At 36.0% G+C, this 27,070-nt stretch overlaps 4 protein-coding genes and 1 pseudogene across 8 annotated transcripts in view; 2 read left to right on the top strand and 3 right to left on the bottom strand.

Annotated features, from left to right (window-relative positions):
* On the top strand, positions 1,030 to 3,791 carry LOC109848621 (protein translation factor SUI1 homolog). Its single transcript, XM_020418226.1, has 5 exons — positions 1,030 to 1,132; positions 2,713 to 2,827; positions 2,916 to 3,121; positions 3,419 to 3,472; positions 3,561 to 3,791. Exons 2-5 carry the CDS (start codon positions 2,791 to 2,793, stop codon positions 3,603 to 3,605), a joined length of 342 nt encoding a protein of 113 aa, XP_020273815.1. The 5' UTR covers positions 1,030 to 1,132; positions 2,713 to 2,790; the 3' UTR covers positions 3,606 to 3,791.
* LOC109848620 lies at positions 4,451 to 6,781 on the bottom strand (annotated as a pseudogene).
* On the bottom strand, positions 6,800 to 11,195 carry LOC109848618 (pentatricopeptide repeat-containing protein At3g49740). 5 transcript variants are annotated; one of them, XM_020418224.1, is made up of 4 exons: positions 8,912 to 11,195; positions 8,558 to 8,660; positions 8,367 to 8,459; positions 6,800 to 6,907 (listed from the first exon to the last, which is right to left on the bottom strand). In XM_020418224.1, the coding sequence occupies exon 1, from the start codon at positions 11,142 to 11,144 to the stop codon at positions 8,931 to 8,933; it is 2,214 nt and encodes a 737-aa protein (XP_020273813.1). In that variant the 5' UTR covers positions 11,145 to 11,195; the 3' UTR covers positions 6,800 to 6,907; positions 8,367 to 8,459; positions 8,558 to 8,660; positions 8,912 to 8,930. The 5 variants fall into 5 exon arrangements, with proteins under 5 accessions (XP_020273813.1, XP_020273809.1, XP_020273808.1 ...); XM_020418220.1 differs by lacking the exon at positions 6,800 to 6,907 and having other exon boundaries at positions 8,280 to 8,459; positions 8,558 to 8,679; XM_020418219.1 differs by lacking the exon at positions 6,800 to 6,907 and having other exon boundaries at positions 8,280 to 8,459.
* LOC109848619 (protein trichome birefringence-like 26) lies at positions 11,642 to 13,674 on the bottom strand. Its single transcript, XM_020418225.1, has 3 exons — positions 13,516 to 13,674; positions 13,146 to 13,423; positions 11,642 to 13,038 (listed from the first exon to the last, which is right to left on the bottom strand). The coding sequence occupies exons 1-3, from the start codon at positions 13,586 to 13,588 to the stop codon at positions 12,241 to 12,243; spliced, it is 1,149 nt and encodes a 382-aa protein (XP_020273814.1). The 5' UTR covers positions 13,589 to 13,674; the 3' UTR covers positions 11,642 to 12,240.
* Positions 15,245 to 27,070, top strand: part of LOC109849469 (DDRGK domain-containing protein 1) — a 12,926-nt gene continuing 1,100 nt past the window's right edge. Inside the window, exons 1-7 of the mRNA XM_020419306.1 lie at positions 15,245 to 15,434; positions 16,151 to 16,241; positions 16,770 to 16,870; positions 16,950 to 17,051; positions 17,132 to 17,293; positions 19,169 to 19,225; positions 25,990 to 26,026. Of these exons, the coding sequence (XP_020274895.1) occupies positions 15,306 to 15,434; positions 16,151 to 16,241; positions 16,770 to 16,870; positions 16,950 to 17,051; positions 17,132 to 17,293; positions 19,169 to 19,225; positions 25,990 to 26,026 (679 nt within the window). The 5' untranslated portion in view covers positions 15,245 to 15,305. The remainder of the gene's footprint in view (positions 15,435 to 16,150; positions 16,242 to 16,769; positions 16,871 to 16,949; positions 17,052 to 17,131; positions 17,294 to 19,168; positions 19,226 to 25,989; positions 26,027 to 27,070) is intronic.

Genomic DNA, 27,070 nt, shown 5'->3' with positions numbered 1-27,070 from the left:
CCGCCGTCGAGAGGGCCACTACGTGCTCGTCCTCCGTATCCTCGAAAACGCCCGATGGAGCAATCCCAGCCGTTGATGTCACCGTCACGCGTCAATCGCTGACAAGAGAGCGCTCCGGAAAGATATTAAGCGGGAGCGGATACGGAATCCGATAACCCGGTAACGCAACCCGTTAACATGATTTAACAGTTTCCTAACAATATTTTACTTTTTGGAAATTCATGAATATTAAGGAAGGGGCTGTTTGGTTCGTTTCATAGATATAGAAATGCATTTTCATATACAAAAACACAAGTTTTGAGTTTTTTAAACTTTTCTAAGAAATAGATTGTTTTGCTTTGATTCACACAAAAAAAAAATGATAGGAAACCAATGTATTTATTTTTCTTGTGTTTGGTTCGCATGGAAAAAAAGGAAAAACTTTTGTTTATATGACAAAAAACTGATGTGGCTGCAGTTTTCGTCGATTTCATGAGGTTGAGGAAGGAATTGGGGAAGAGAAAAAAATCTGATGTGACGACGATTTTCATCGAGTTTTCCTTCTTCAACCCTAGCGAACCAAAGATGAGAAAAAAAAAATCGACGGAAAGCTTATATTCTACGTGACCACAAAAAAACTGATGTGAAGGTGGTGTAAAACTTTTCCACCTAGTTAAAAAACGAACCAATCAGCCCCTAATTCTAGATCGTAAAGATTTAAGATAAATATACAGCATCTTAAACTCTTATTAGGTTCAGTCGCTTTCCGCTTATGTTTAAAATCTACCTAGCTCTTAGATGCAATTAATCTCTGCTCAGTTAAAATTTAACAGCAAGCGTAAATAAATTTGTTACTTTAACCAAAAAACTGCTCTTTGTCAGGAAAATTGAGGGTATTTTTCTAGTAATTGAGTATTTGTTCTCACCAAACCCTTACCGACGTAAAACCGGGTCGGATACTTCGAAACCGATTCGGAAAAGAGAGACGTGCAGCGAAAGAAAAGGGAAGCCGCGGAACAGAATACCGCGTGGGATAAGGTCACCGCCCTCTTCTCTCTATAAATGCACAGCAAAGAAATCCCTTGGTAGTTCATTAGCTTTCCCCTTCTAGTGAAATCTCGCGCTAGGGTTCCTGATCTCGAGGCTCTCAAAGGTAAAAAAAGACTGTTTTATTTCTCAGCTAATTAATATAAAGCTACGATCTTTTTGTTTTCGTGGTTGATCTATTTGTGGATCTGGGTTATTTATGGTAGAAAAATCTGTTCTTTTTATGATATTTAAGGGGGGTTTTAGTAGATCTGGTCAGATATTTTGGTTTAGTCCGAGTTACGCGGATTAGGTGCTGCTCCTCGACATCTGGGGAATCGTTTGAGGTTAAGATTATTGCCCTCTTTTCATCTGTAATAAAATTGAAAGAAATTTATTATCTAATTTGGGGAAATTGGTTGGGCGTAGAAAATAGATCATATCTATTTTTTTTGGATAGGCGAGGGAACTTGCACACGTTCCTTCGGACCATGTGTATTGAACTTCCACACCCTAAAATTTATTATCAATCAAACCCCGACACATATCCTCGGGTGTTGTAAATATTACTCAATAGGCAGCATACTAACTCAGCTAGATCCTCTTGGCGAATAGATAGTATCTTATTGCAGCGGGTAATTTTGGTGTGGAAATTGCACTTTCATCTATAATTTTGTTTTTGCAGGGCATGGTGCTGGTTTTACTAACTATATAATGATATGACCATAATATATAATCCTCTCAAGATGTTTGCAATAGTAATTTCTATTTGAGTTTTTCCCATTGTGAATATAGTAGCTTTATTTTGTTGGTTAAATCATAGGAGACGGGATAACTAGATGCAAGACGAATCTTTTAGGGGAAAGTTGCTCATAAAATTATAGGGTAAATTACACCAAACCCTTGTGAACTTCCAGTGTTTTGCAGTAAACCCTATGAACTTTCAGAATTGTACTAAAACCCCCCAATAACTTTTCAGTGTTGCAGAAAACCCCCAATTAGCTTTCCGCATTTTGGAGATAACCCCCATAGATTAGAACCACAAAACAACATAAAAAGGCATTTTGAATGTTATTGGGTGTTTAGTATAATTTAGCCAAAAGATATTGGGTTTTTTTTTGCGAAGTTAAATTTTGAAAGTTCGTAGGGGTTCAATGCAAAATACTGAAAGCTTATTGTGATAGTATAAATTGCCCTTAATTTATCCTTTGGTGCAAGTATTTGGATTCATGGTTATCTGTGGAAAATTGATATGAAATGATGCGTAAGATATTGAGTGCTAGTGATGCATGAGACATTTTTAACTAAGTCCTTTTATCTGTGGAAAATTGATATGAAATGATGCGCAAGATATTGAGTGCTAGTGATGCATGAGACATTTTTAACTTAGTCCTTTTCTTCCATCTGTGTGATTTATGATATGATTTGAGGTGCTTACTATTGAATGTTGCCTCTTGTACTCATGATTTTTTTTTCTGGTTTACTTGATAGCTAGTTGAGTTTTTATCTGTTAATAATGGATGAGCAGTCCTCCGGCATGCCTTATCATGCTTCCTCAATTTATATTAAATTTATATTTGGATGTTGATGACTGAAAGTTCTTCTGAAATATGTTGTCTTTGAACTTTTCTCCTCTGTCTTTTCTATGCTTTGGAAGATGTCAACCTTGAGTTGTACCTTTTCTCATCCTTTGTTTCATTATATCAGCTTTGGGCATAACAAAGACTACGAAGGACAAATCAAGCTAGCCGAAAGGTCGTTTCCATCATCAACACTCAAGAGTTCATGTCTGATCTCGACGTTCAGATTCCCACTGCTTTCGGTATGTACAGAAACTGGCATAGTATTAGCTCTTTGGCTAGACTTGTGAATGTATCTAGAATATTGAATGAACTTCTTCATTTTTTAAGATCCTTTTGCTGAGGCAAATGCTGAAGACTCTGGTGCTGGAAAAAAGGATTATGTGCATGTGCGCATTCAGCAGCGCAACGGCAGAAAGAGTCTGACTACTGTGCAAGGATTGAAGAAAGATTTTAGCTACAGCAAGATCCTCAAGGATCTCAAGAAGGAGTTCTGCTGTAATGGTACTGTAGTCCAGGATCCAGAACTTGGACAGGTATGCTTTAAGCTATAAAAACCATCTAAAACCTTATTTGTAGCAATCGTTTTTGCCTTTGTGGCTTAGGAAATTATTCTGTGTTAAGGGAGAGCGGAGTACAAAATGTCCTTCACACTGGTACATCTAACATCGGAATAGATTTGATGGTGTATCGTAGTCCAGTTAATTTCTTGGATTGGGGTCGTCATATTGTGCTGAAATTTTGTTTTCAGTTTTGTTTTTAAAATGCGTGTTGTCTGTTATTGTATGTTTTGTGTATATGTTTTGTTCATTAACCTTTGTTATGTCCTTCAGGTTATTCAACTCCAGGGTGATCAGAGGAAGAATGTTTCTACTTTCCTTGTTCAGGTACCTAGTTTTCCACGTTGAGCTGTTTGGCTCCTGATGCTTTTGGTTCCCATTGGGTGCTGAAACTTTGGTTCCATTTGTTGTGCAGGCGGGCATTGTGAAGAAGGAGCACATCAAAATCCATGGTTTTTGAGAAGCCTCTCTCATCGATTGATTAGTACTTGAAGACTGCGTTTTATCTACTTAGCTTTTTTTTATAGTTGCTTTACTATTTCATGCTTGAACTTGTACCTTGTGTGGTTGTATTGGAGCATATATGGCTCGTGTCTTTAGACTTGGCTGGCACTCTATTATAAATGAAAACTTGTCTTTCATTCTGGGTTGTGATTTCCTGAGCATGTTTATGTTGAAAAGTTCCATTAGTGCCTTAGAATCTGTGGTGGCAGTTGACAGGTCTCTGCTACGATTGTTGATGCTTGTAACTCTTGGTGTGGTAGTTTGCGATGTGATGTTTTTCTTCAGAAGGAAGAAAACGCTGGGGGAGATGGCTGTATTGAGCTTCGGTGCGTTGGTATGTTGGCTGTTTGTATATTGGCTGGTTTTATCCGCGGGAAGAGAGAAAAACTGTATAGCTAGGGAGAATAAGAATACTAGTCAGTGTCCATTTTAAATAAGTAATTTAAGGATCGGGAAGAACAAAATATTGCAATGTGTATTTTACCATTGAACTTGGAGAAAGTGTTGCATCATACAGGACAAGCTTCCCCTGCCCTTGCTCTCAATTTATCGCCCTCTGCGTGCTAATTTGTTCTACTGGGTCGGGTACTTCTCGTCACAGCTCTGAGGTTTTCGTATTCCTTCTTACAGTTTTGGGGAAATCAAAGAGTTCTTCAGGAAAACCCGAATCTAGTCTTCTTCGCTTCGCAAAAGAAGTGTTAGCTCTCCACGGTCTCTTCGATCTTCGAAGCTCTAGATGAACTGGTAAAATGGACTCAAAACCTTTCTGTCGAATCAACATAAAGCCTGACAAAAAAATCGGAGACAAAAACTCAATGCCATAAACAAATAATCAAGAATTTTACGGAACAATACATGACAGCCGAATTTTTTTACAAAACGTTTCTCCTTCTCTCTCCATCCCCATCTCAACATCTACGACGAAAATCTACGCTCTAAGCGCACATTCCTCGGGCAAAGTAGGAAACCTCTCAGTATCCTTGCAATAATCGTAAATGACCAAATTCCTCTCAACCCAGCTAAAATCCTCCTCCTGAGAATCTGAAAGATTCCAAGCATCATACTGATCCCACCAGTTCTCGGTTGTAGTAGAAACACAAGCAGGGTAAGGATCTTTCCACTGGCAAGCATCGGCATTGAAATCTTTGTAGCTGGAGACAAAGGGAGCTTTCTTCCAGTCTGTCTTCTCGAGACCTCCTCTAGTGGCTAGAGAACACGTACATGGGTTTTTCGTCGGGGAAGAAGTCGTTTGGTCTGCCGTTGTTTTTGTATATTCTGATCGGGACTCTGTCTACGAAAAACCTGCGGTAAAATTTGCGATCAACTTGTTACGAGTTTGCATTGGTAAAAGAATAACTGTTGGTAAAATTTTTGAGTCATTTTCTATCCGTAGACTCCACTCACCTCCTGTTAAGTCAATTTTCACAATAACCATGATGGTTAACGTTAATGGTATCTAATGAGTTTGATTATTAAAAACCAGTGATAATTGGGATATGGGTAACCCATACCCATTGGCATTCCCCCATCTTTATTTATATGAAATCTAGTAAATTTAAGTTCACCATTACATGTTATTGCATAGCCTAAATAATCACCTCATTGAATTTCTCTGCATTTCCCTTAGGGTCCGTTTGGTTGATGTTTTTGGTCTCGGGTGTTGGACAGAAAACCTGACAAAAGAGCAGTTTTGGCAGACTTTCTGCCCAACACCCGAGGCCAAAAAACATCAACCAAACAGACCCTAAAGCCATATATATCATTCACAAGTAGGCGGGGACTAATGCTTGAATCAATGCACCCATTTTCAAACCCCTCAATTTGCATTGGAGGACAGGCAACTCCGCAGAGACAACACCCACCGTATAGTTTCCCTTTCGGTGGGTTTCCTTCTTTGGGACTCTACTTTTTATTTAATGTTTTGTATCACATTAACTGTTAGAGGTTGTACCACGCAGTGTGCCGTGTTAGTCACGTGACACCCACAGACCAATAATAAATAGCTACCCACCTTTTCTAGCTCGCGTATTATTTGATAATGCCAATTTATTTCATCCAACCTCCTAATTCCTACATGCTTATTACCCCTGTAGTTATATTTTAGAAGATAGACCTCTGGTTTTTTTCCTCCTTCTTCTTCTTCTTCTTTATTATTGTTTTGACTTTTTTACCGAGTGAAAATTTTGGGCACATATTGAGTCAAAAAAATTCACCGAAGGGGTCTATATATATAATGCCAAAACGAAGAAGCAAGGGTAGTAAGTTCAAAGCAGAGATACTACAGGGTGTCTATGTGCGATTAATTAGCCCTATTTCTATTTCATCTGGATATAAAAAGCAACTTCAAAAACTGGGAAAGGATTGTACTCACACTATTTGGTGGCTATTCCAGAGGAGGGAATAAGTATGAAAGTCTGAAGTTGGATCAAACCAAAGCATGTGCCTCATCTCTCTATTACCGACACCACTCTTATAAACATTTGTCTGGATTGTGTATGGCTCCCCTGTCCTGTTGCCCAAGAACTCAAAGTCGAGCTCGTCTCTCTTCGGTGCAGCATCCAAGTCCGAGCACATCTGAATTCATCGGATCCATTCGTAGACATACGTTAGGATCACACAATTCTTACTTCTATTGTGTTTCTCGCCCGACAAATACCATTTTGGATTAATTAGTATTGACCACTTACGTAATAAGCCGTGACAACACCTGCAGAGTCGCCACTGACGAGCTTCAGCTTCATGCTGAACCACCCGAATCTATACCGCTGTTTTGTTTGGAAACCACATCCTACAATGGAACAGGTGATTAGAGTTGAGTTTTATTGAAACGATACAATGAGATCATGAGATATCCATGTTTTCTGAAGAAATTTCGACGTGTACCCGTTTCTTTGTCGAGAGAGAGGTGCCAGACTTGACCATCATCAGAAGTTTTGAAGTGGTCTTCTGCCCACATTATGTCGAAGTTATCCTCGAAGGAGAAAGAGCTTGGTGCTGCATTGGAGGTGATCAGTGATCCTCCAAAGAACATCAATAACAGCCATGAAGAGAGCCATAACCTCATATTGATGGAGGACATCGAGGGGGCCAGGAGCCTGTTTAGACTTCCGAGTTCAAAGATTTGAGTTTTTTTTTTTTTTTATGAATGGCCTCCGAGCTTTGAAACTGCTCACTCATTCTGTCTGAGCCATCATAAATAATGCAACGTTTCACACTGTAGATCTGGTTCAGTCCAGAAGTCCAATACACATCTGACAGCTAATCCACGTGATGGCCAGAGAGAAAATAACACAATTTGTAGATCTAAAAACTGATTCTTCAGCAGTAACAATAATGATTATTATTATTATCATCGTCGAGAAAAGTCAGTGGCGAACACACACCCCGGCCCCATCGTTCCATTAATAAAGAGTTTAATGAAACATCCCAAAAGATACAAAAGTATGCAGACGCAAAAAGAGAAAAGAAAACAAACAACATCAACAAGAGACTAACAAAAAAAGATTCTTCAGCAATTATTAAAATGCAGCTTGCTGTTATCATACCTAGAAACCGCAGGCTATGCCCACAACTACTGACATTAACTGTGGAGAAGAATCACAACTAAGCCGCTCTACAGTCAAATTTGAATTAAGACAATGAGGCTGATCTAAATTATGGCTACACTGAGAATCACATGATGTATTGGTGACAGGATGGGGGAGTCCAGGCTGCTTTGGGCTGTCATCGGAGGAACAGAGTCGTAAGCAGACGGTTGCAACTTGCAAAGTGGGACACATGATGTTGTTTGTATAATGCACAAGGAATCAATAAAAGAGGAAGAGAGGTGAGCATGATTGGCTGTTAAATAATGATGAATTCTCGTTGGGCCTCATACAAGTTTGGCTTTGGACTTTGTGAAGTGCTTTTTCACTGTGGGTTAGGGTGCGTTTGATTGCGTTAAAGAGGCGTTGAAATGGGCAGAAAGCCTGCCAAAACTGACAAAAACTATCAGTTTTGGCAGGTTTTCTTGCAAAAACGCCCCTAAAAAAGCCCTCTTCAGCAACCAAACGGGCCCTTATCCTAGGTAAACTCAAGTTGGTGAGGAACAACATGATAGGTGAATTTGAGTAGCTCAAGAAATGCCATTCTCTCAAAAGAGTAAACTAAAAGCTGTTTCTATATGCTGTGCTGTCATTGTTTTTTGCTATTCTTAGCTTCAAACATGGTGGGCTGGTAGGCTATTTCGCCGACGCTTTAAAGAGACGAAGAGGGTAAAAGTTATTTATCTAACAAAAAAAAAACCTGTAGTTGAGTAAAAGCGTCATTCTATTGGATCAAAGCCGAAGGAAGGATATTAACTTGGAAACTATGGAAGTCTGCAACTTTGTACCATTAGCCTTTAAGGGGTTGAAAGAAAACCCATTTTGATAGATTAATTAACCTTGGAGGAAGTGTTCGCTTATGAATTAATTAAAAGGTTAAAGAAAGAAAGGTTACTTGTTTTTCAACCTGATTGTTGTTGGTATATTGAAAAACATCTCTTTTCTTGGAACAACAAATATGTAGTATTAATAAGAGATAAAGCAATTGTTCCTTGTTGGTTTTCATAAAAAAAGAAGAACATCAGAAGGCTAGGTTTCGGAACAAGTACACAAAAATCTTGGTAACTTAATTGTTAAACCTTGATACATATAGAACTCCTTGCAGAATTAAAATCAAACTAAATTAATATTACCTGGGTGTCTATTCAATCAACTGCTCACTTAACTCGGATCAATTTGCAAGCTGCCCCATCAGAATTGGCTGTATGATTGCTCTCTGCTAGTTGCTAAATGAAGCAGCATGTTAGTACCCAGAATCACTAAACAAATGAGACAGAACATGTAGCTGCGTCAAACTTTATAAATGTACGAACTTGTTGCTTACCGTCTTAGGTTGTTATAGGCGTTTTCCCCGCTATTCCGCTCTTTCTCCAACATTACATGATCATTGCATCAGGTCACACGCTCTAGACTCTTTCAGATACTTCCTAATCGTAGAGAAATTATCTGGTAAATTTAATAATTTCATCCGAGTATAAGAAGTTATATTTTCTTTAATTGCTCATAGCTGCCTTTCCTAACACTAACTACCATCGCAATTAAGGAAAAAGAAGAAGAAGAAGTTAATAGTATATACTCGAAGAATAGAAGAGATAACATCATACTGGAGTTACAAGGTAACAGCATAAGTTATCAATCAATTTAAACAGCTACAGGGCGTGCTTCTTACTAAACTTACAGTGAAATTATTCTCTGATTCAAATCCAACTGTATCCAGGCTTTTTCACAACACCTTTATTTCTCATTTGTTCTCTTATGCTACTTGCTTCTTCCCAATTTCCCTGAGCTGCATTTATGTTTGATAAAAGAACATAAACTGCTGTATTCTCTGGTTCCATCTCCAAAAGAAATCCAGCTGCCGTTCTCCCCAGCCTCGCATTACCATAAGTGCTACAAGCGCTCAGCACTGCCCACCAAATATGAGAATTTGCCCCATATGGCATGCTACCAATCAAACTTTCAGCCTCGTTTAAATGTCCAGCGCGACTCAAAAGATCAATCATACATGAATAATGATCCAGTTGCGGTTCTATGTCATAGTCTTTGATCATGGACGAGAAAATTAAATGGCCCTCTTCAACCAAACCAGCATGGCTACAGGCAGAGAGAACAGTGGTGAAGGTGGCATGGTCAAGCAAAATCTCTTCTTTTTGCAGCACTCTGAAGTAATGGACTACTTCGTGCCCATCGCCATTCTGTGAATAGGCAGAAATTATCGCATTCCAAGAAACCAGATCTCTTTGGCTCATTCCTCTGAAAACTTTGGAAGATGAATCCAAGTCTCCACATTTTGCATACATTGTAATGAGAGAATTTCCCAAGGCTATTTCACAATCAGAACCAGATTTAAGAATATAACTATGTATCTGTTCGCCAAATCTCAGAGTTGAGATAGTTGCACAAGTGCTTAGAACAGTGCTCAGTGTGTAGGAATTTGGCTTATTTCCTGAATTCAGAAGGTTAGAAAAAGACTGCAAGCCTGCCATAGGCAATCCATTCAGCATATATCCGGAAATAATTGAGTTCCAAGAGATAAGATTCTTGAAAGACGTCTCAATGAAAATCCGCTGCGTACTCCCCATATCTTCACACTTAGCATATGTCGATATAAGAGAATTACAAACTTCAATGAATGCGATCAACCCATTTTGTACAACTATGGCATGGACCATTTCTGCGTGCTTTGCAGCTGGTAAACACGCTATTAGGCTCCCATAAGTGAATTCATCTGGTTCAGTCCCTTCGTTCAACATTTCGCAATATAGTTTGATTGCGGACTCATGCAAATTTTGTTGACTGTACCCTGATACCATAGAATTCCAAGATACAACATCCTTATCGTAAATCATATCAAATACTCGTCTAGCGCTGATCAAATTTGCAGAATCTGAATACATAGCCACTGCAGAATTGCACACCAATAGTGAATCTTCCAGACCCACCTTAATTACTTGACCATGGACTTGCTCACTGATTTCCTTAGACGCACAAGCAGTCATAATGCTCACATAGGTTAGCTCTGTGGGTATTAAACAAGCTTCTCCTATCAACTCCTTAAACACCAAGAGAGCATCCTCTTCTCTTTCCCATCTCACAAATCCCGCAATCATACCATTATAAGTTATCACATCACGTATCTTTGCTTCTCGAAACACACTAACCCCTTCCTCAACAGCTTCACAATCAAGATACATCGTCACCAATGCATTGACCACCGTAACACTTAACTCTACAGACCCGCTTCTTATCACCAATGAATGAACCTGGCGCCCGAAACCCACAAACTCCACCGAATCACAAATGCTCAAGACACTAGCAAAAGTATATCGATCGAACCCAATTCCCAAGCGATTCATTCTAACAAAAAACCCAAAAGCACAACCTCGATACCCATGATCAATGTACCCTGTTATCATCGCATTCCAAACCGGTGTGCTTGTTTCAGGCATTTCATCAAACAGTTGAAGAGCTCTCTCAAACTGACCGCTCTTGGCATACGCCGAGAGCATAGTGGTGTAAGAGTAACCATCAGGGTATGCTATCGAATCAAAGAGCTTTCGAGCGACATCAGGCGCATGGGTTTTTGAGTAGAAGGAGAGGAGAGAGTTTGCGACGTGAGAGAAGGATACAAGGCCTGTTCGAACCGCGAGGGAGTGGAGCTGGGAACCAAGAATGTGGGCACGGAGGTGGGCACAGGATTTGAAGGCGCTGGAGAGAGTGAAGTGGTCGGGGGAGATGAAGGGGGAGGAGTGGATTTGGGTGGAGAGGAGGAGAGCTCGAGAGTGCTGGTGGGAGTTAGTGAGGCTTGAGAGTTGGGAGTTGAGGGATATGAGCAGCTTTGCAGGGTTTTGAGGACGTTTTGTGGGGAGAGGGAGAGTTTCGAAGGAGAATGGGAGGAGGGAATACTTCATCTGTCCATCACAAAATTACAGCCATACAGCCTCGCAACTCATACGCCTGTTTACGATACTTCACTCACAAATAAAACTTCAAATTACAGCATGAATAAAGAAATATAACACCTAAATTTATATAGGGAAAATTTGCAAAATAGTCCGTTTTTGCTAATTATTTAGCAAAATAGACCGTTTTGCTAAATAATTAGCAAAATAGACCTCTTTTGAAAAAAAAGATCGATTTTAAAAAACAAGACTCAGAAAACATACGAGACTACTAGTCCCGTATGTTTAGAGCCAACTTAATCACGGATTAGTGACTCAGAAAACATACGTAGTAGTCCCGTATGTTTTCTGAGTTCATCTCAATATATTGTGAAATTTTTTGAGTTCACTAATCCGTGATTAAAACATACGAAACTACTAGTCCCGTATCTTTTTCGACGGTTGGTGCGAATAGATTCAATACCATAAAATCCCTAATGCTTTTAAGTGTGAGCAAGAAGACTTTGTGAACAAATGTCGAATGTATTTGGTGATTGGTTTTGGCATTCATGTCCAACAGTGATGGATTGTGGAAGCTGTCAAGTTGATGACTTGGAAGGGTTTATTTATGTAGATATCACAGGCTTCTGTAATTCAAAACACAATTGAGATTATTTAACTCCAAATTTCGTGACTTTAAGTTTGTGAGTGCTGCTTTACATTTACTTGAGCTTGAGTGTCACAACTCTGTCAAGGAGAATCACACGAAATGATAATGTGATACAAACTGAATGACACATTGCCTGGTTTTGAATCAAAAAACGCTTCCCCAGTCATCAGATTTAAAATGTAATTTTGCCGCCTTTATTCATATTAGATATAGTTTGGCAATTGACATGTTCTAACCGAGTGGAAGAACCTCGTGCAATGAGAACAGAGCATGAGACTTTTATGCAACAGGGCCATCAGCTCATTTTTAGTGTAAATTGTGAAGATTCTTTTATGATGTAACAGCTACAGAGATCAGATTAACATAATCTGCAGAAGTACTGAGAAATGTCAGATAGCCCATACGTGCAATTATTTCATTAGAAGACTTGCAATCAGAGGCATGCCAACTTCCCTTTCAACTATCAATAGTTCTAGAATCATCCTTCAGGATTATATCCTCTTCATTAATCAACATCTCCATGAGCAAATCATTCCATGCATCAATAGGCCCAGGCAAACACCAATGAGTACAATCATTCTGAACTCCAGCATTCTTATCTCTATGATCAAATGGATGAAACTTCATGTAAGGACCCGGATGCCCATCTGGCCTCAACATCGAAAGATGAAATACGTCAACGAGTTTAATCTTTATCCCTTTTCGATATCCAACATCAACTGCCTCATTAAACTCTTTAATATTGATGTCATAGTAAGTCTGTTCTATTTTTGGACCATTATATTCCCCTTTGTTATATGGTTCAGTCCTGTTACATATCCCTCCATTGAACCACTCTCCATGTTCAAAATGCCTAGGTGACCATGTTCTGACAAAAACTACAGGTTTATGATTAGATTCTGTAATGAAATTGAAAGCCATTTGTAATGCTCTTCGATAAGGGTAAACTGTGCCAAGCTCTTTTAGCTTTCCATGGCAAGAATGACAACCGACAATAGTATTGTTTTCCATTATGATCATTGGTTTACTGAACCATGGGCCAAGAGCTATTAGAATGTAATCGTGCCTGTGATAATCTGTAGTCCATCTGGTATCGAGCTTGTCTAAGTGAAGGACAAGCATTTTGTGTGACCTAAAATAAGCTTGGAGAAGAAATGGCGCCCAATACGTCGAAAGAGTGAAGTTGTAGGAGCTAAAGTACCATCTTCTTAGCTGATACCCTTTACTATGATACGTATCGATAGATTTTCCCCCCTGAGATTCATATGCATTGTAGAAGAGACAAAAAAAATTCACTCAGGGTCTATGTACAAAATAGAAGTACAGGGAGTCGATATGCAAGTATAATTCTTATAACGCACCTGAGAGAGAAGGCAAAGCAGTGACTGCATTTGGTTTAGTAGGAGTGAGTCCCCAATCATAGCAAAAGACTTATTTCTCATGGAATTCAGAAATTTCTTCGGTTCAAGCGGCCTCAAATCACAATCATATGGTTTCCATTTCCAGAATAAATATCCTGTATCAGGCCGTCCGTTCTTGATACAATTTCTTGGAGGAGACATGAATTCACAGCTTGCGTTGGTGTAACGTGGCGGTGAAGAATCTCGGATCCACTTTCCACTAAAAATATCACATTTTCCTGCAATTTTTCATTTAAATCAGAAATAAAACAAAATAAAATGTACAGTTTGTATATATTCTGAAAAGAAACTATAGATAAAAATCTCATACCATCTTTAGAGACCTCAGCATTTGCAAAATGCATCAGAAGGCCAATAAGTCCAACGATAAGTTTGAACAACATTTTGATACTTTTTTCTCTCTCAAGACAGATGAACAATTGTGTTCGATTAGCTATATATATGTGGATATCGAAAGAAACAATTGAGGGATGAAAATATGAGCTGATAAAACTTTTTAAGGAGATAATTGCTGGCTTTGTGCATAATTAGCTGAATGATTGTAGAAACTTCACAGGGTATCATATATAAATGCAATATGTCTTTCTTGTGAATAATCATGTTTTCGTGTTCTAATTGTTGCAGTAAAACAAGTTCTAGCTCTAACTGATTGCAAATCCTGAATAATGCAGCAACATATGTCTAGTAGCACGTAAACTACGTGAGCTGGTGTCATTGAATTTCATTTCTATATGGTTTCATGAGAATACATATGGCATACGTACTGTTGTTATGTTTTTGTTATCCAATTATCACCCCACCATTATTGCTTAATAATTTAAGCATATTTATTGTGGAAACTCTGAAAATTATTTTCACTCTAATTGGATTCCATGATCTTATATCTACCTATACGTCAACTTATTTGCTTGATAATACTGCTTTTTTGTTTTTTTTCCATGTAATAATAATTAAAATAATTATATTCACTGAACATTTGTAGAGTAATTAATGGGTCTGCATAAGATACGTAGGATAGTTTCTGAAATATGGTAAAGGATAGGATGAATATGTAAAAATCCCTACATTTTCTCATTGAGGTAATTGCATATCATCCCCTCATATCATCTTTAATTGCCAACACCTCCCCAAAATCTCAGTATTTGCCAAACCCTTGTCTAAATCATCAATTTCATTGCAAAAACATCTTTCTGTTAGATTTTTTGTTAAAATTTGCAATTGCAATTGGGTCAAAGAGTTAACCCAACATGTGAAATCACTCCAATGCCCTTGGGAATAGAGTATAATGAAGAATTGAGAGGATTATATAAGCTTTAGGAGGGGAAATTCATAGCTGGAACATCTATGGTTTGGCTTTGGCATTTTACCGTTGAAGAAGGGTTTATTGGGTTGCGAGTATAAACACTATAAACCAGGAGGACAAATTTAAAAAACCAACCCATTTACAAAAATAATTGCAAATTTCGACATCTTTTTAACTTATTTGTCAAAACTGACTCAGTTTCAGTCATCTAGCTAAAACTAGGTCAGCTTTGACAAAAAAAAGTTTGAAACTTCACGGGACTTGAAGTCCCATAAAGTTACACAGCTTAATTAGCCGTCTGCTAAACTTCACAGGAGTTCAAGTTCCATAAAGTTTCATCGATTTTTTTGTCAAAACCGACCCAAATTCAGCCATCTGGCTGTAACTGGGTCAATTTTGACAAATAAGTTGCAAATAGATCGAAATTTGTAATTATTTTTGTAAATGAGTCTGTTTTCAAAATTTGTCCTAAACCACGAAGTGGAACTTTAAATGTTAGTGTTTAATGAGGCATTCATTTCCGTTACATTTGACTGAACATCACCCTCATTGTTAACCAGAGATGTTTTGGCAATGAAATAGATAAATTGGGGAGGTTTTGGCAAACACTGAAATTTGGGGGCGGTTTTGCAATTAAAAATGAATTAAGGGGATAATATGCAATTACCCCTTACTCATTTCCGGTTTCGGGTACGGGTGTGACCCGCATTAGCAAAACCGTTCGTCGCTCTCTCTCCCTCTCCCCTCCCTCCTGCAAAGAATCGCTGAGATTTGGGAATTTCGAGGGGAAAAACAAAATGGAGGAAATATTGGCTGGGGTTTTGTGCATGCTCCTCGTTCTCGCTCTCGTTCCTCTTCTCTTGTGGAAGCGTCGACGGAGCTCTCAATCTGAGCACGAGCATCAAGATGAGCCCCAAACCCAGCAGGTAACTCGACCCCCGAAATTTCCCCCTTTTTTCGGATTAATTAGGGTTCCTTTCATCAGTTACCGATGAAAAGGAGCGTTTTTTATTGAACCTTTTGCCCTTTTAGTGGATCAAGTAACTCATAGTTTGAGCAGATTGAATCGGGAGTGCAACCTTTTGTCTTTTGTCTTTTTCAATGGCTGAAATAATTCTGCCGAAGATTCTTAAATTACAGTTTTCCTGACGATATGGAAGATGGTGATGTACGGGCTGTTAACCAAAATCGTGTTTTGAGAACTTAATAAAAATTTGAGGCTTCGTGCAAATATTGAGATTTCCATGGTTGTTACCACCCGCATTATGCGAAATAACTCTGTCGAAGATTCACTTGGAAAGGCAGAATTAATGGAGGAAACTAAATGGTATTTTTAATTTTGTCAATGATGAGGCTTGAATCCAGTTGCCTTGAAACGTGATGCTTTGATATCGTGTTGAGAACAATTCCTTTATAGACTAGCGACATTGAACATAAGCAAATGACTCAATATTATGTTTTTTTTTTAAATGAAGATGGGTGTAGTGAGGAAACTCGAAATGCTAGTTTCAGTAGATACCGCACAAGACACTGTAAAACCATGGGGTTTGCTTGAATTTTGATGCTTAGAAGGAAACCAGTTTTGTTAATACATATTTTTTGTAATTCTTTTGGCTTTTTGATACAAGATTCTCGTTTGCAGGCTGAGAGAGTAGTCCATCCTACTGGAGGCCGTCGTATGCGTAGGAGACCTGCTGCAGCAAGTACATCAACTGCGTCAACTAGCACACAAGGTTTTCAATCAGTTTATGCTTGCACGCAAGCTGACTATTTTTTAGCACTATGCAGGATCTTGCATGTTCTATTTCTACGAAACCTCAGTAAACTGAGTTCGGTGTGATTTTCACATGCATAACCATTTATACTTTTGTTTACAGTATATGAGGGACGTTTTTCAAAATCATTTAATTCCTTAGTTCTTACTATCCCTTTAGTTTTATCAAGCAATGGTAGGTAATTGATAGAGTAGTGCAGTGGCAAGTGCTCACAACTGTTAGTTTACTTAATAAATTTGTCAAATATGTTTGTCAATATTGCATTTATGTGAGCGATAAACCTACCAATACCTGTACTATTTGATTGATAACAAACTAAAGATATTTTTACATTGTGCATAGTATGACTACATTTTGGACTTGCATCATATCTTGGAAATACATCTGATGAGGGAGACATTTAATACACATCTCTGCCACTGACTTTCTTTTCTAGTCGAATGTCAAGCTCCAGTAACATTCTGTTATATTTTGATGTGAAAGCAGAGCTGGAGAGTGATGAAGAGGTTCCTGAGGATGATTATTATGTTGCTAAAGCTTCTAGTAAAAAGGAAAGGAAAAAACAGGAACGCGAAGCACAAAGACAGGTAAGGTGTTTTCTTTTCTGCACTTCTTCCAATATTTTAGTCAATATTAGTGTCATATGACAACAAAACTAAAATGTAGGCTGAGGAAGCTGCACGGGAATCAAGGAAGACAAAGCAAGATCGCTATGCAGATATGAGGAGGAAGAAGGATGAGGAACGTGAAGCACAAGAGCGATTAATGGTTGGTGGCTGTATAGCTTACACAGACGGAAATTACACTAGTCTGATTTCTGTTACTAAAAAGCTTTTAATTTTCTGTAGGAAGAAGAGGCTTTGGCACGGAAGGCCAAGGAGGAGGAAGCTGCTGCTTTGGAGTTTGAGAAGTGGAAAGGTGAATTTTCAATCGACGCGGAAGGTACAACTGAAAGTGACATGCAAGATGAGGGTCAAGGATTACTCTTTAGTTTTGTGGAATACATTAAGGTAAACTTTTTTCATTTTGTTTCAGCATATTATTTAGCTCTCGTTATGGTTTAATATTTTCATTCTCCCAGGATATTTTCATTCTCCCAGCATATTATTAAGTTTAATCGTTGTTAGTCTAAGAATACAGATATTGCATGTTTGTAACAAATTTAAAGACATTTTTTTGTCACGTTTGGATAGAATGCAATCCTCCTTATGGCTTCTAGTGGTAATGTTTACGTAGACTTTTAACAACTTTTTTTTGAAAGACATTAGAAAGAACATATTGTTGAAAATTTCTCCCTCTCAGTTCCCTTTCTCCTTTTCTTGTACTTTCTTCGAGCGCTTTTACTTTGTGCAGAAAATTTTGGAAATCCAGTAGAGAGATGTGCATGTTAATGTAATAATAAAACAACCAGGACAGAGAGAAAGCTACTTTGTTACCTACCCTCTTTTTGGATGATAGGTGGATAATTGCTTTTATGTTATTTTTAATGGTATTTGTTCACCTCTATTTTCCTGAGTTGAGTGTGGGGATGGTAGATTTGAGAGAGAGAGTTACACTGTATCTTTTCTTTTCTTTTTCTTATTTTGTCTTTAGTTGTAATTAGCATCGTCATTCTGCTGATGTTATTGTGAAATACCAAAAATTAGAGAGAAAATAAGTATGCTTCTTAATGAAGAATGCGTTTTAAGGTTCTATATTAGATCTTTCTTATGTTTTGGACATGTTTTTCGCCAGGAGCCTTGTGGGAATAATGCTGGCACTACTTGAAATTCTTATGAAGCAAGATAAAAACTAAGTCATTGAAAAATTTGAGAAATAAAAAGAAAGGGAAGGGTCAAAGGAAAATGAGCAGAATAGAGAAGAAGAAAGAAAGAAAGAAAGAAAGAACAACAGGGGAAATAAAATATATGAGGGAAGAAGAGGAAGATAAAAAGAAGCAAACACATAGATAACAACAGCATCAACAGCAGAAATAAATTCGTACATCTGAATTGCAACATTATTGAATTGTGTAAGTTTTCCTTCTTTTCTCTAGTTAATGTTACAAACCTACTTGTTTCACCTATAACACCATGTCCGGGAGAATAGATTGGGCAAGTCTAGAAAATAGCATAATTTTCTATAGGTTTAGACATATATCTGATGAGTTTTGGTTCCTTATTCTCTTTGTTGAATAGGTTGCATTGGCGACCAGTTTTACTTTTACCATAGGTTGATGAAAATAGACCCTTATTATTATTTATAGCAGACTATCCTAGTACTCCTCTTTACTTCAAAATTAACACTTGCATTTTTCCTCATTGAAGCAAGGACACATAAAGATGAATGTTGTTTGAGATGGATTCTGAATCCATGATTTTTTCCAAGACATTCTCGGTTGTCACCATTTTTATTAAAAAAATTAAGTTGATTGTTTTAGTCTGACAGTTTAATCAGAGCCTAACTATCTCACAGCTCAAAAAGATGCCTATAACTTTAACTATTGTTGTGTATGCCACCTTAATTATGGATGGTGCAGAATATAGTAAATACTACAGTCAAAACATTACTTATTCTTCTTGGTGACAGTTTAGGAGGATACCAAGAATCTGCAACTTCACCTATTACAGCTGATGTTTACAAGCCTTATGCCTGTCATAAACTTTCATTTGGGTAAATATTTTTTAATGGTTTCACAAACTTCTTATGGAGTAGTGAGCAACATCAATTATTTGTTTCTTCTACACTGTTGAATGTTTACTTTCATTTTCAAATGACCAGCCATTATATCCTAGGTGCTAATGCTTTTAAATGAAGATAATATAAGGGTAGGGCAAAAGAGCTACGTGCTAATGCTTTTACATAAACACGGCTCTCTTTCTAAATGCTGATGCTAATTATTGCAGAAACAAAAGTGTGTTCCACTGGAAGACCTTGCTGCAGAATTCAAGTTGCGAACTCAGGTATACTCCATTACCTGAATACTTAATTATCATTTGGAAAACCAACAAGCAAAGGATGGACAAAAACCATGGGCTATATATATATAGTATATATATATATATATATATATATATACTATAATGTATACTGTATATATATATATATATATATATATTATATATATATATATATATATATATAATATATATATATATAGAGCAAAACTTCTGTCAACTTAAAGTGGACGTCCACTAAGTTTCTTATCCATTGATGATCACTGATTGAGCTACATTGTGGATGATTCCGTTCCGTTTCAACTTGATCTACATATTCTAAAACCCCAACACACCAAATTTGGGGTGAACCCGTCGTAGTTTGACCCTTCATCCACTCGTATCAATTTTAACGGTTTCGAGTGAATAGAACTTTTTACATGGCCTCGACGGAGGCGTCAACACCACAAACGAGTTCACACCAAATTTGGTGTTTGGGGTTTTAGAATATGTAGATCAAGTTTGAACGGAACAGATCATCCACAATGTAGCTCAATCAAGTAATCATCAATGGATAAGAAACTTAGTGGACGTCCACTTAAGTTGACAGAAGTTTTGCTCATATTATATATATTATATATATATATATATATATATATATATATATATATATTAGAGAGAGAGAGAGAGAGAGAGAGAGAGAGAGATGGGTATGCTTGGTACCAAGCACACAGTTTTGTGCTTGGTAGTGAGGTGACATATTCCCCTTCACTCATTAAAATTGGAGCCCTACATTCACATAGGGTTGGGGGAGTCGTTGGAAATTGGAATGAGTGGATGGGAATGATGACACATCACTACCAAGCACAAAATTTGTGCTTGGTACCAAGCATACCCATATTTTTCATATATATATATATATATATATATATATATATCCCATGAAAATTATAAATTTTACGGTATACATAATTAATTGCCATTGGATTCAAAGTAATGAAAATGAATTAAAAAAAGCTCATTCTTGATGGTCATTAAGTTGATGCAAATGAAAATTAACAAATTTTTTGGGTTACCGTTGGTTCTAGTGGATGAAAATATTGAGTTTTGATGTAACTCATAATTAAGCGTAGTTGGTTGGAAACAAATGAAAATAGACAAAAATCGTGGGTTATAGCTCATGAAAATCTTGAGTTTTGAGGTTCTCATAAGTAATTAACATATAGTAAAAGTGAACAAAAATAAACAAAAAAACGTACGTTATAGTCCATGAATATCTATGAGTTTTGAGATGCTCATAATTAATTACCGTTGGTTAGAAACAAATGAAAACGGACGAAAATTGAAACAAAAAAATGTATGTTATAGCCCATGAATATCTTGAGTTTTGAGATACTCATAATTACTTACCATTGGTTAGAAAAAAAAAGATGAAAAGCAAGGGGTTATAGCTCACAAAAATCGCGAAATTTTATAAGTATGTATACTTAATTATAATAAGATCTAAACGAACAAAGATGGACTGAGATCATGAATTATATTCATAAAAATGAAGAGTTTTGAGGTACTAATTAATTACCATTGGATAGAAAGGAACAAAATTGGACAAAAATCGTTGAGTATGTACCATAGAATTTGCAAAAGTTGTAAGTATACACACTTCTTATAAATGAGATCGAAATGCACAAAAATAGGGAAAAATATTAAGTTATAGCCCATGAAAATCTTGACTGTTAAAGTACTCGTAATTAATTGTCATTGCCTAGAAATAAAGGAAAATAGAAAAAAAAATTATGTTATAGTTAGTGAAAATTATGAAAATTTGAAGTATACATACTTCATTTTCATGACACCCAAATGAACGAAATTGAACAAAATTTTTTGGTGTATAACCCATGAAAATCTTGAGTTTTGAGGTACTCATGATTGATTGTCATTGGGTAGAAATAAACGAAAATGGACAAAACTCTTAAGCTATAGCTGATGAAAATCTTGAGTTTGGAGTTCTTATAATTAATCGCCATTAGGAAGAAACTAAAGAAAATAGACATAAATTATGAGTTATACCTCATGAAAATCACAATTTTTAAGTATGCATATTTAGTTGTAATGAGATTGAAAAAGAATGAACAGAAATAATGAATTCTGGCCCATAAAAATTGCAAGTTTTATGATACTCATCATAATTTGGCTTCGGGTAAAATAAATCGAAATAGTACAAAAATTGTGGGTCATAATCCATAATTAATTGACATAGGATAGAAATGAACGAAAAAGCTAAATTGTGGTTTATAAACCATGAAAATCACAAAATTTGTATGTATACACTTCATTCTATCGAGATCAAAATGAATTAAAATGGACAAAAATCGTGGGTTATAGCCTATGGAAATCTTGAGTTTTGAGGTACTCAACTAATTGTCATTGACGAGAAACAATCGAAACTTGATAAAAATTGTGGTTATTGCTCATGAAACTTGCAAAATTTTTAAGTATATGCATATTTTATTTTCGTAAGACCGAATGAATGGAAATGAACAGAAACCATATGTTCTAAATCATGAAAATCTTGAATTTTGAGGTATTCATGATTAATTGTCGTAGGGTAGAAACGATAAAAAATGAATAAAAAATGCAGGTTATAGCCGATGAAAATCTCGAGTGTTAAGGTATTCATAATTGTCATAGGACAGTGTATGTAGCAGGTATAAAGAAAAGATAAAAACTCAATCAAAGGTGATAAAAGAAAATGCTAATTGTAGATATTAAAGAAGGTCTACCACAAGACACACAAGCACATTATTATTATTTTAGATGTTATTTGAATTAGAGAAGAATATTTTATGTATATAAGTTGGGTTCCCGTAAACTATCCCGGGAACATGGTTTCAATTCAGGATTGGCCCTTAGCTCTTATATATATATAAATCTGGATATCAAGAATGCGCATGAGCCCGTTTATACACGCTATATTTTTCGTCCAATTCCCCTTTATAAACCTCACATTTATTCATTTATTTTAAGTGGTTGTGCATGAAATATTGTTCACTAACCACAGAGTTATCGTGGACCCGTTTTCGTAAAATTTATGAAAAATAACCTTGACCTAAAACATGTCCAATCAAGATGGGTGCATCGTCTAGTCAATGCTATTATAATAATAGTAATAATCAAGAGAAACTCCTCACATCGGATATCGATGTCGAGGGTATAGCCATTCAATGATAACACATTTATGAATCATTTTTATTGACGAAAGTCGTCTTCATGCACAATCAACTCTATTAAATATCACTAGGTGATCAAACGTAGCATCAGGTGATCCAATAAGCATCAAGAGATCAAACAATAAATAATTAGCGTAATTGTTTAGTGTCAAAGCGGGCCAAACGGTTTTAATTTGACAGCATAGAAATCTGCAAAACTAATTTTAGTGAGCAAAAAGGTCTAAACGGGTCTGAAATCTGATATTGGATCCTAACCGGGTCAAATAGGTCTGTAATTTGAATTATAAACCCAAACGGGTCTGAAATCTAATATTGGATCCTAACCGGGTCAAATAGGTCTGTAATTTGAATTATAAACCCAAACGGGTTTGAAATCGATAATTAGTCCGAACTGGGTCGGGTTTGCCTTCACAATAGACCCAATTATAATTCATGAACATCTTGAGTGTGAGGTGCTCATAATTAATTTTCGTTGGGCAGAAACAAATAAAAATGGACAAAAATTGTGGGTTATAGTCCATGCAAATCGAAAAATTACACTTCATTTTAATGAGATCAAAACGATTCAAAATGGATAAAAATCATGTGTTATATAACCCATGAAATTCTTGAGTTGTTATATATAGCCCATGAAATTCTTGAGCTGTTAGGTACTCATAATTAATTGACATTTGTAAGAAATAAACAAAAAATATAAGTTATAGCTTCCGAAAATCGTGAAAGTTTTTAAGTTCGCATACTAAATTGTTATGAGATCGATAAGAAGAAAAATGGACATGGGTAGAAACAAACAAAATTAGACAAAATCATGAGCTATAACCTATGAAACTCGGGAAGTTTGAAGTACTAATTATTAATTGCCATTTGGTAAAAACGAACTAAAATTAACAAAGATCGTGGGTTATCACAACTTCTAAAGTATGCATATATCATGAGCAAGGGTTTAAAAAATTTTTTGCTACCCCGCCTAGGCGTACACCTAAGCCTAGACGGTACCTAGGCCGCTTGCCTAGTGCCTAGGCGGTACCTAGGCCGCCCACTTAGATTTCGGGAGCACCTAGGGAACTGTGGACTACTTATGTGGATTGCAACCCTTAGGCCTTGATCGTGATTTCCTTCATTGCAGCCTCCACATCCTCTTACCTCCTCTAAACTCCTCTAGGCTTCAACTATGAACCTCTTTTACCTCTTCCGACCTTTAGCAAAACATCCACCACCACCACTTAAACGAAGAAAGAAATCCCTCTAGGCGACGGTCCGTCACCTAAGCTTTCTATAACATTAGCATTTACTATCAATTATTGTAATTAAAAATAAAAAATACAAAAACCGCCTAGACCCACCAGAGGTCAAACCAAACAAAAATGGGATAAATCATGGATTATAGACCATGAAAATTGTTAATTTTGATGTAGCCATACTCAATTTTCTATTCAATAAAAAAGAACGAAACTGGGAAAAAATCATGGTTATAGTGCATGAAAATTGTGAATTTTTAGTATGCATACATAACTAATATTGGATTAAAACGAACAAATTGGACAAAAATCGTGGGTTGCAGTTTATGAAAATCGTGAAATATTGGAGGATTTCATTGTCGTGATCGAAACGAACAAAAATCGACTGAAATCATGGATCATAGCCCATGAATATCGTGAATTTTGAGGTTTTATATTAATTGCCATTGAGTAGAAACATACAAAATGGACAAAAATCGTGGATTATATCCCATTAATTTTATTAATTTTGAAGTAAGCATACTTATCGTCATAGGGTTAGAAAGAACAAAAATTAAACAAAACGTTGATTATAAATATTGAATTGCGAATTTTGAATTACATATACTAAACATTCATTTGGTTGAAACGAATTAAAATGGACAAAATTTTGGGTTAAAGCCCATGAATTTGCATTTTTAAAATACGCATACTCAATTTCTATTGGGTAGAAACAAACAAAAATGAACAAAATTTGTGTTATAGGCCATAAAAAATGTGAATTTTTAAGTATGTATAGTTAACTGGTTTTGGGTTGAAAGGAACAAAAGTGGACAAAAATCATAGATTGTAGTTCATAAAAAATTGTTAAATAGTTAATTATGCATACTCAGTTGTCATGAGATCGAAACGAACAAAAATGTGAAAAAACGTGGGTTATAAGCCAATGAAAACCATGAATTTTGACGTACTCATAGTTAATTGCTATTGGGTAGAAACGAACAAAACTGGTAAACAATTCGTTGGTTATAGCCTATGAAAATCATGGATTTTGAAGTAGATATATTTATTTGTCATTGGGTTGAAAAGAACAAAACTGAAAGTATTCACAAATTATAAACGTTGAAAATTAGGAAATAGTGGATATAGACCATGAAAATCGTAAATTTTGAAGTACGCTACTTAATTTTCATTTAATTGAAGCAAAAGAAAATAGATAAAAATCATAGCTTATAGTCCATGAAAATCATTAATTTTTAAGTACGCATACATAATTATCATTGGATCAAACGAACAAAAATGAGCAAAAATCGTGGACTATAGCTTATGGATATTGTGAAATATTGAAGTATCTTTATTGTCATTAGATTGAAACGATGTAAAATGGACAAAAGTCACCGGTTATAGCTCTTAAAAATTGTGAGTTTCGATGTAATTATAATTAATTGTCATTGGGTAGAAATGAATAAAAATGGACAAAAATTGTGGGTTATAAACGCATAACATTGTAGAATTTAAAATACGCATACTTAATTGCTATAGTGTTGAAAAGAACGGAAATGGAAAAAAATCATGGATTGTAAATATTGAAAATTGTGAATTTTGAAGTAAACATACCGAATATCCATTTGGTTCCGATGAACAAAAATGGATAAAATCATTGTTATAGCCCATAAAAATCGCGAAATTTGAGGTACTCATAATTAATTGCCATTTGGTAGAAATGAACGAGAATTGAAAAAAAACCATGGGTTATAAACTACGGTAAAAATTGTAAAATTTGAAGTATGCATACTTCATTGTCATTTGTTCGAAAGAAAAAAATGGGAAGAATTTATGGGTTATAGGTTATAGAATATGAAAATCGTGAAATTTGATGTATGCATACTTATAAACATTTTGTAAAAACAAATGGAAATTGATTATAATCATGAGTTATAGGCCATAAAAATCGCGAAATTTGATTTACTCATAATTAATTGTTATTTGTTAGAATGGGGGGGGGGGGGGGATCATGGGTTATAACCCATGAAAATTATGAAGTTTGAAGGATATATACTTCATCGCCTTTAGTTTGGAAGAAAATAAAGGTTAAAAAAAATCATAGATAAAATCATAGATTGTAAACCATGAAAATTGTGAAATTTGATGTATGCATACTTAAAATCCATTGGGTTGAAAGGGACAAAAATCATTCATGTACCTTTCTAGTTGTTTTAAAAGCCTGGAGTCCTTGTATGTCAAAATTTTCATCCATTTTGCTTTTCTTTATAATCATAATATCCTGTTTTACTAATATATGCTGCTTGTTATTAATTGTGATTCTCAATACTTGATGCTTTTGCAGGATTGCATCAACCGGATAACAACACTAGAAAGCATGGGTATGTAATATGTATCTACATGTCCATTCATGAGCCATAGCTGTTTCTAACTTTCCAAGAATTACATTTTCATTTGGCAAATACTCTAGTTTTTAAGTTTGCGGTCACCATAGCTTTCCAACATATTTGTACCAATCCATCTAAATTACTACGGGCATTGCATATTTGTCTTCAACTGCCTACTCATTTGGGCTATGAAAGATGTAATTTCCATTTGATTCTCTCATTCTGATAATAATTCATACCGTAATAACAACCAAAAACAACCTCTTACCCACATATGGGCTGTTCCTTTATAGAAAACAAAGGTTCTACAATATCTAAGAGGAAACTCTATGCCTTGGTAGAGAGAGAATTTTACCTTGAATAAAGTAGGAGTAACGAGCAAAATTCCCGCGCGTTGCTATGGTATTAGTGTGGAAATGTGAAAAAAAAAACATTTTGGTTCAAAACTGAAATTGACCACTCAGACCAAACAATATAGCAAGTTGCAATAAAATATAGCAACTTACACTATATACGAAATTGTTGAAATAGATAATGGATTTGAAATTATTTAAGACATTTATATAGCAAACAACATTAAAATATAATAAAAGCAGCATTAGAATATAGCAGCTCACCATGTATATCAAACTGATAAATGCAAATTAGTTCAAATTAATTCGATGAGAGTATTTTTTTTGTTTTGTTTATAGAAGGAAATACCTTTGGTAAAGTGAGTGGGTTTAGAATAAATCGTCCTAAGATTTTGGTTTATAGGCTAAAACCTCACTACTATTAGCAATGCCTTGATATTGATGTGAAAAAGGAAAAGATAATACCACGTTGTATTTCGGATCTAAGACGTTTGTTAAAGTGGGTGGGTTTACAAATAAATGAGGGTAAAACTTAGGATTTATAGATGAAAAATCGTACTAAAAGTTTAGAAGTGGGGGACTTTGAAGACAAATGACGTAGAACTTTGGGTTTGTAGGAAGGAATCACAACTTTGAATGTGGGTAGGTTCAAAAATAAACAGACGGAGACTTTTAGCTTAGAGGG

The sequence above is a fragment of the Asparagus officinalis genome, chromosome 7 (genome assembly GCF_001876935.1).
Source record: "Asparagus officinalis chromosome 7, Aspof.V1, whole genome shotgun sequence".
Taxonomy (NCBI): Eukaryota; Viridiplantae; Streptophyta; class Magnoliopsida; order Asparagales; family Asparagaceae; genus Asparagus; species Asparagus officinalis.
The sequence above is the reverse complement of the archived record's forward strand: the minus strand, read 5'-3'. Positions and strand labels throughout refer to the sequence as shown.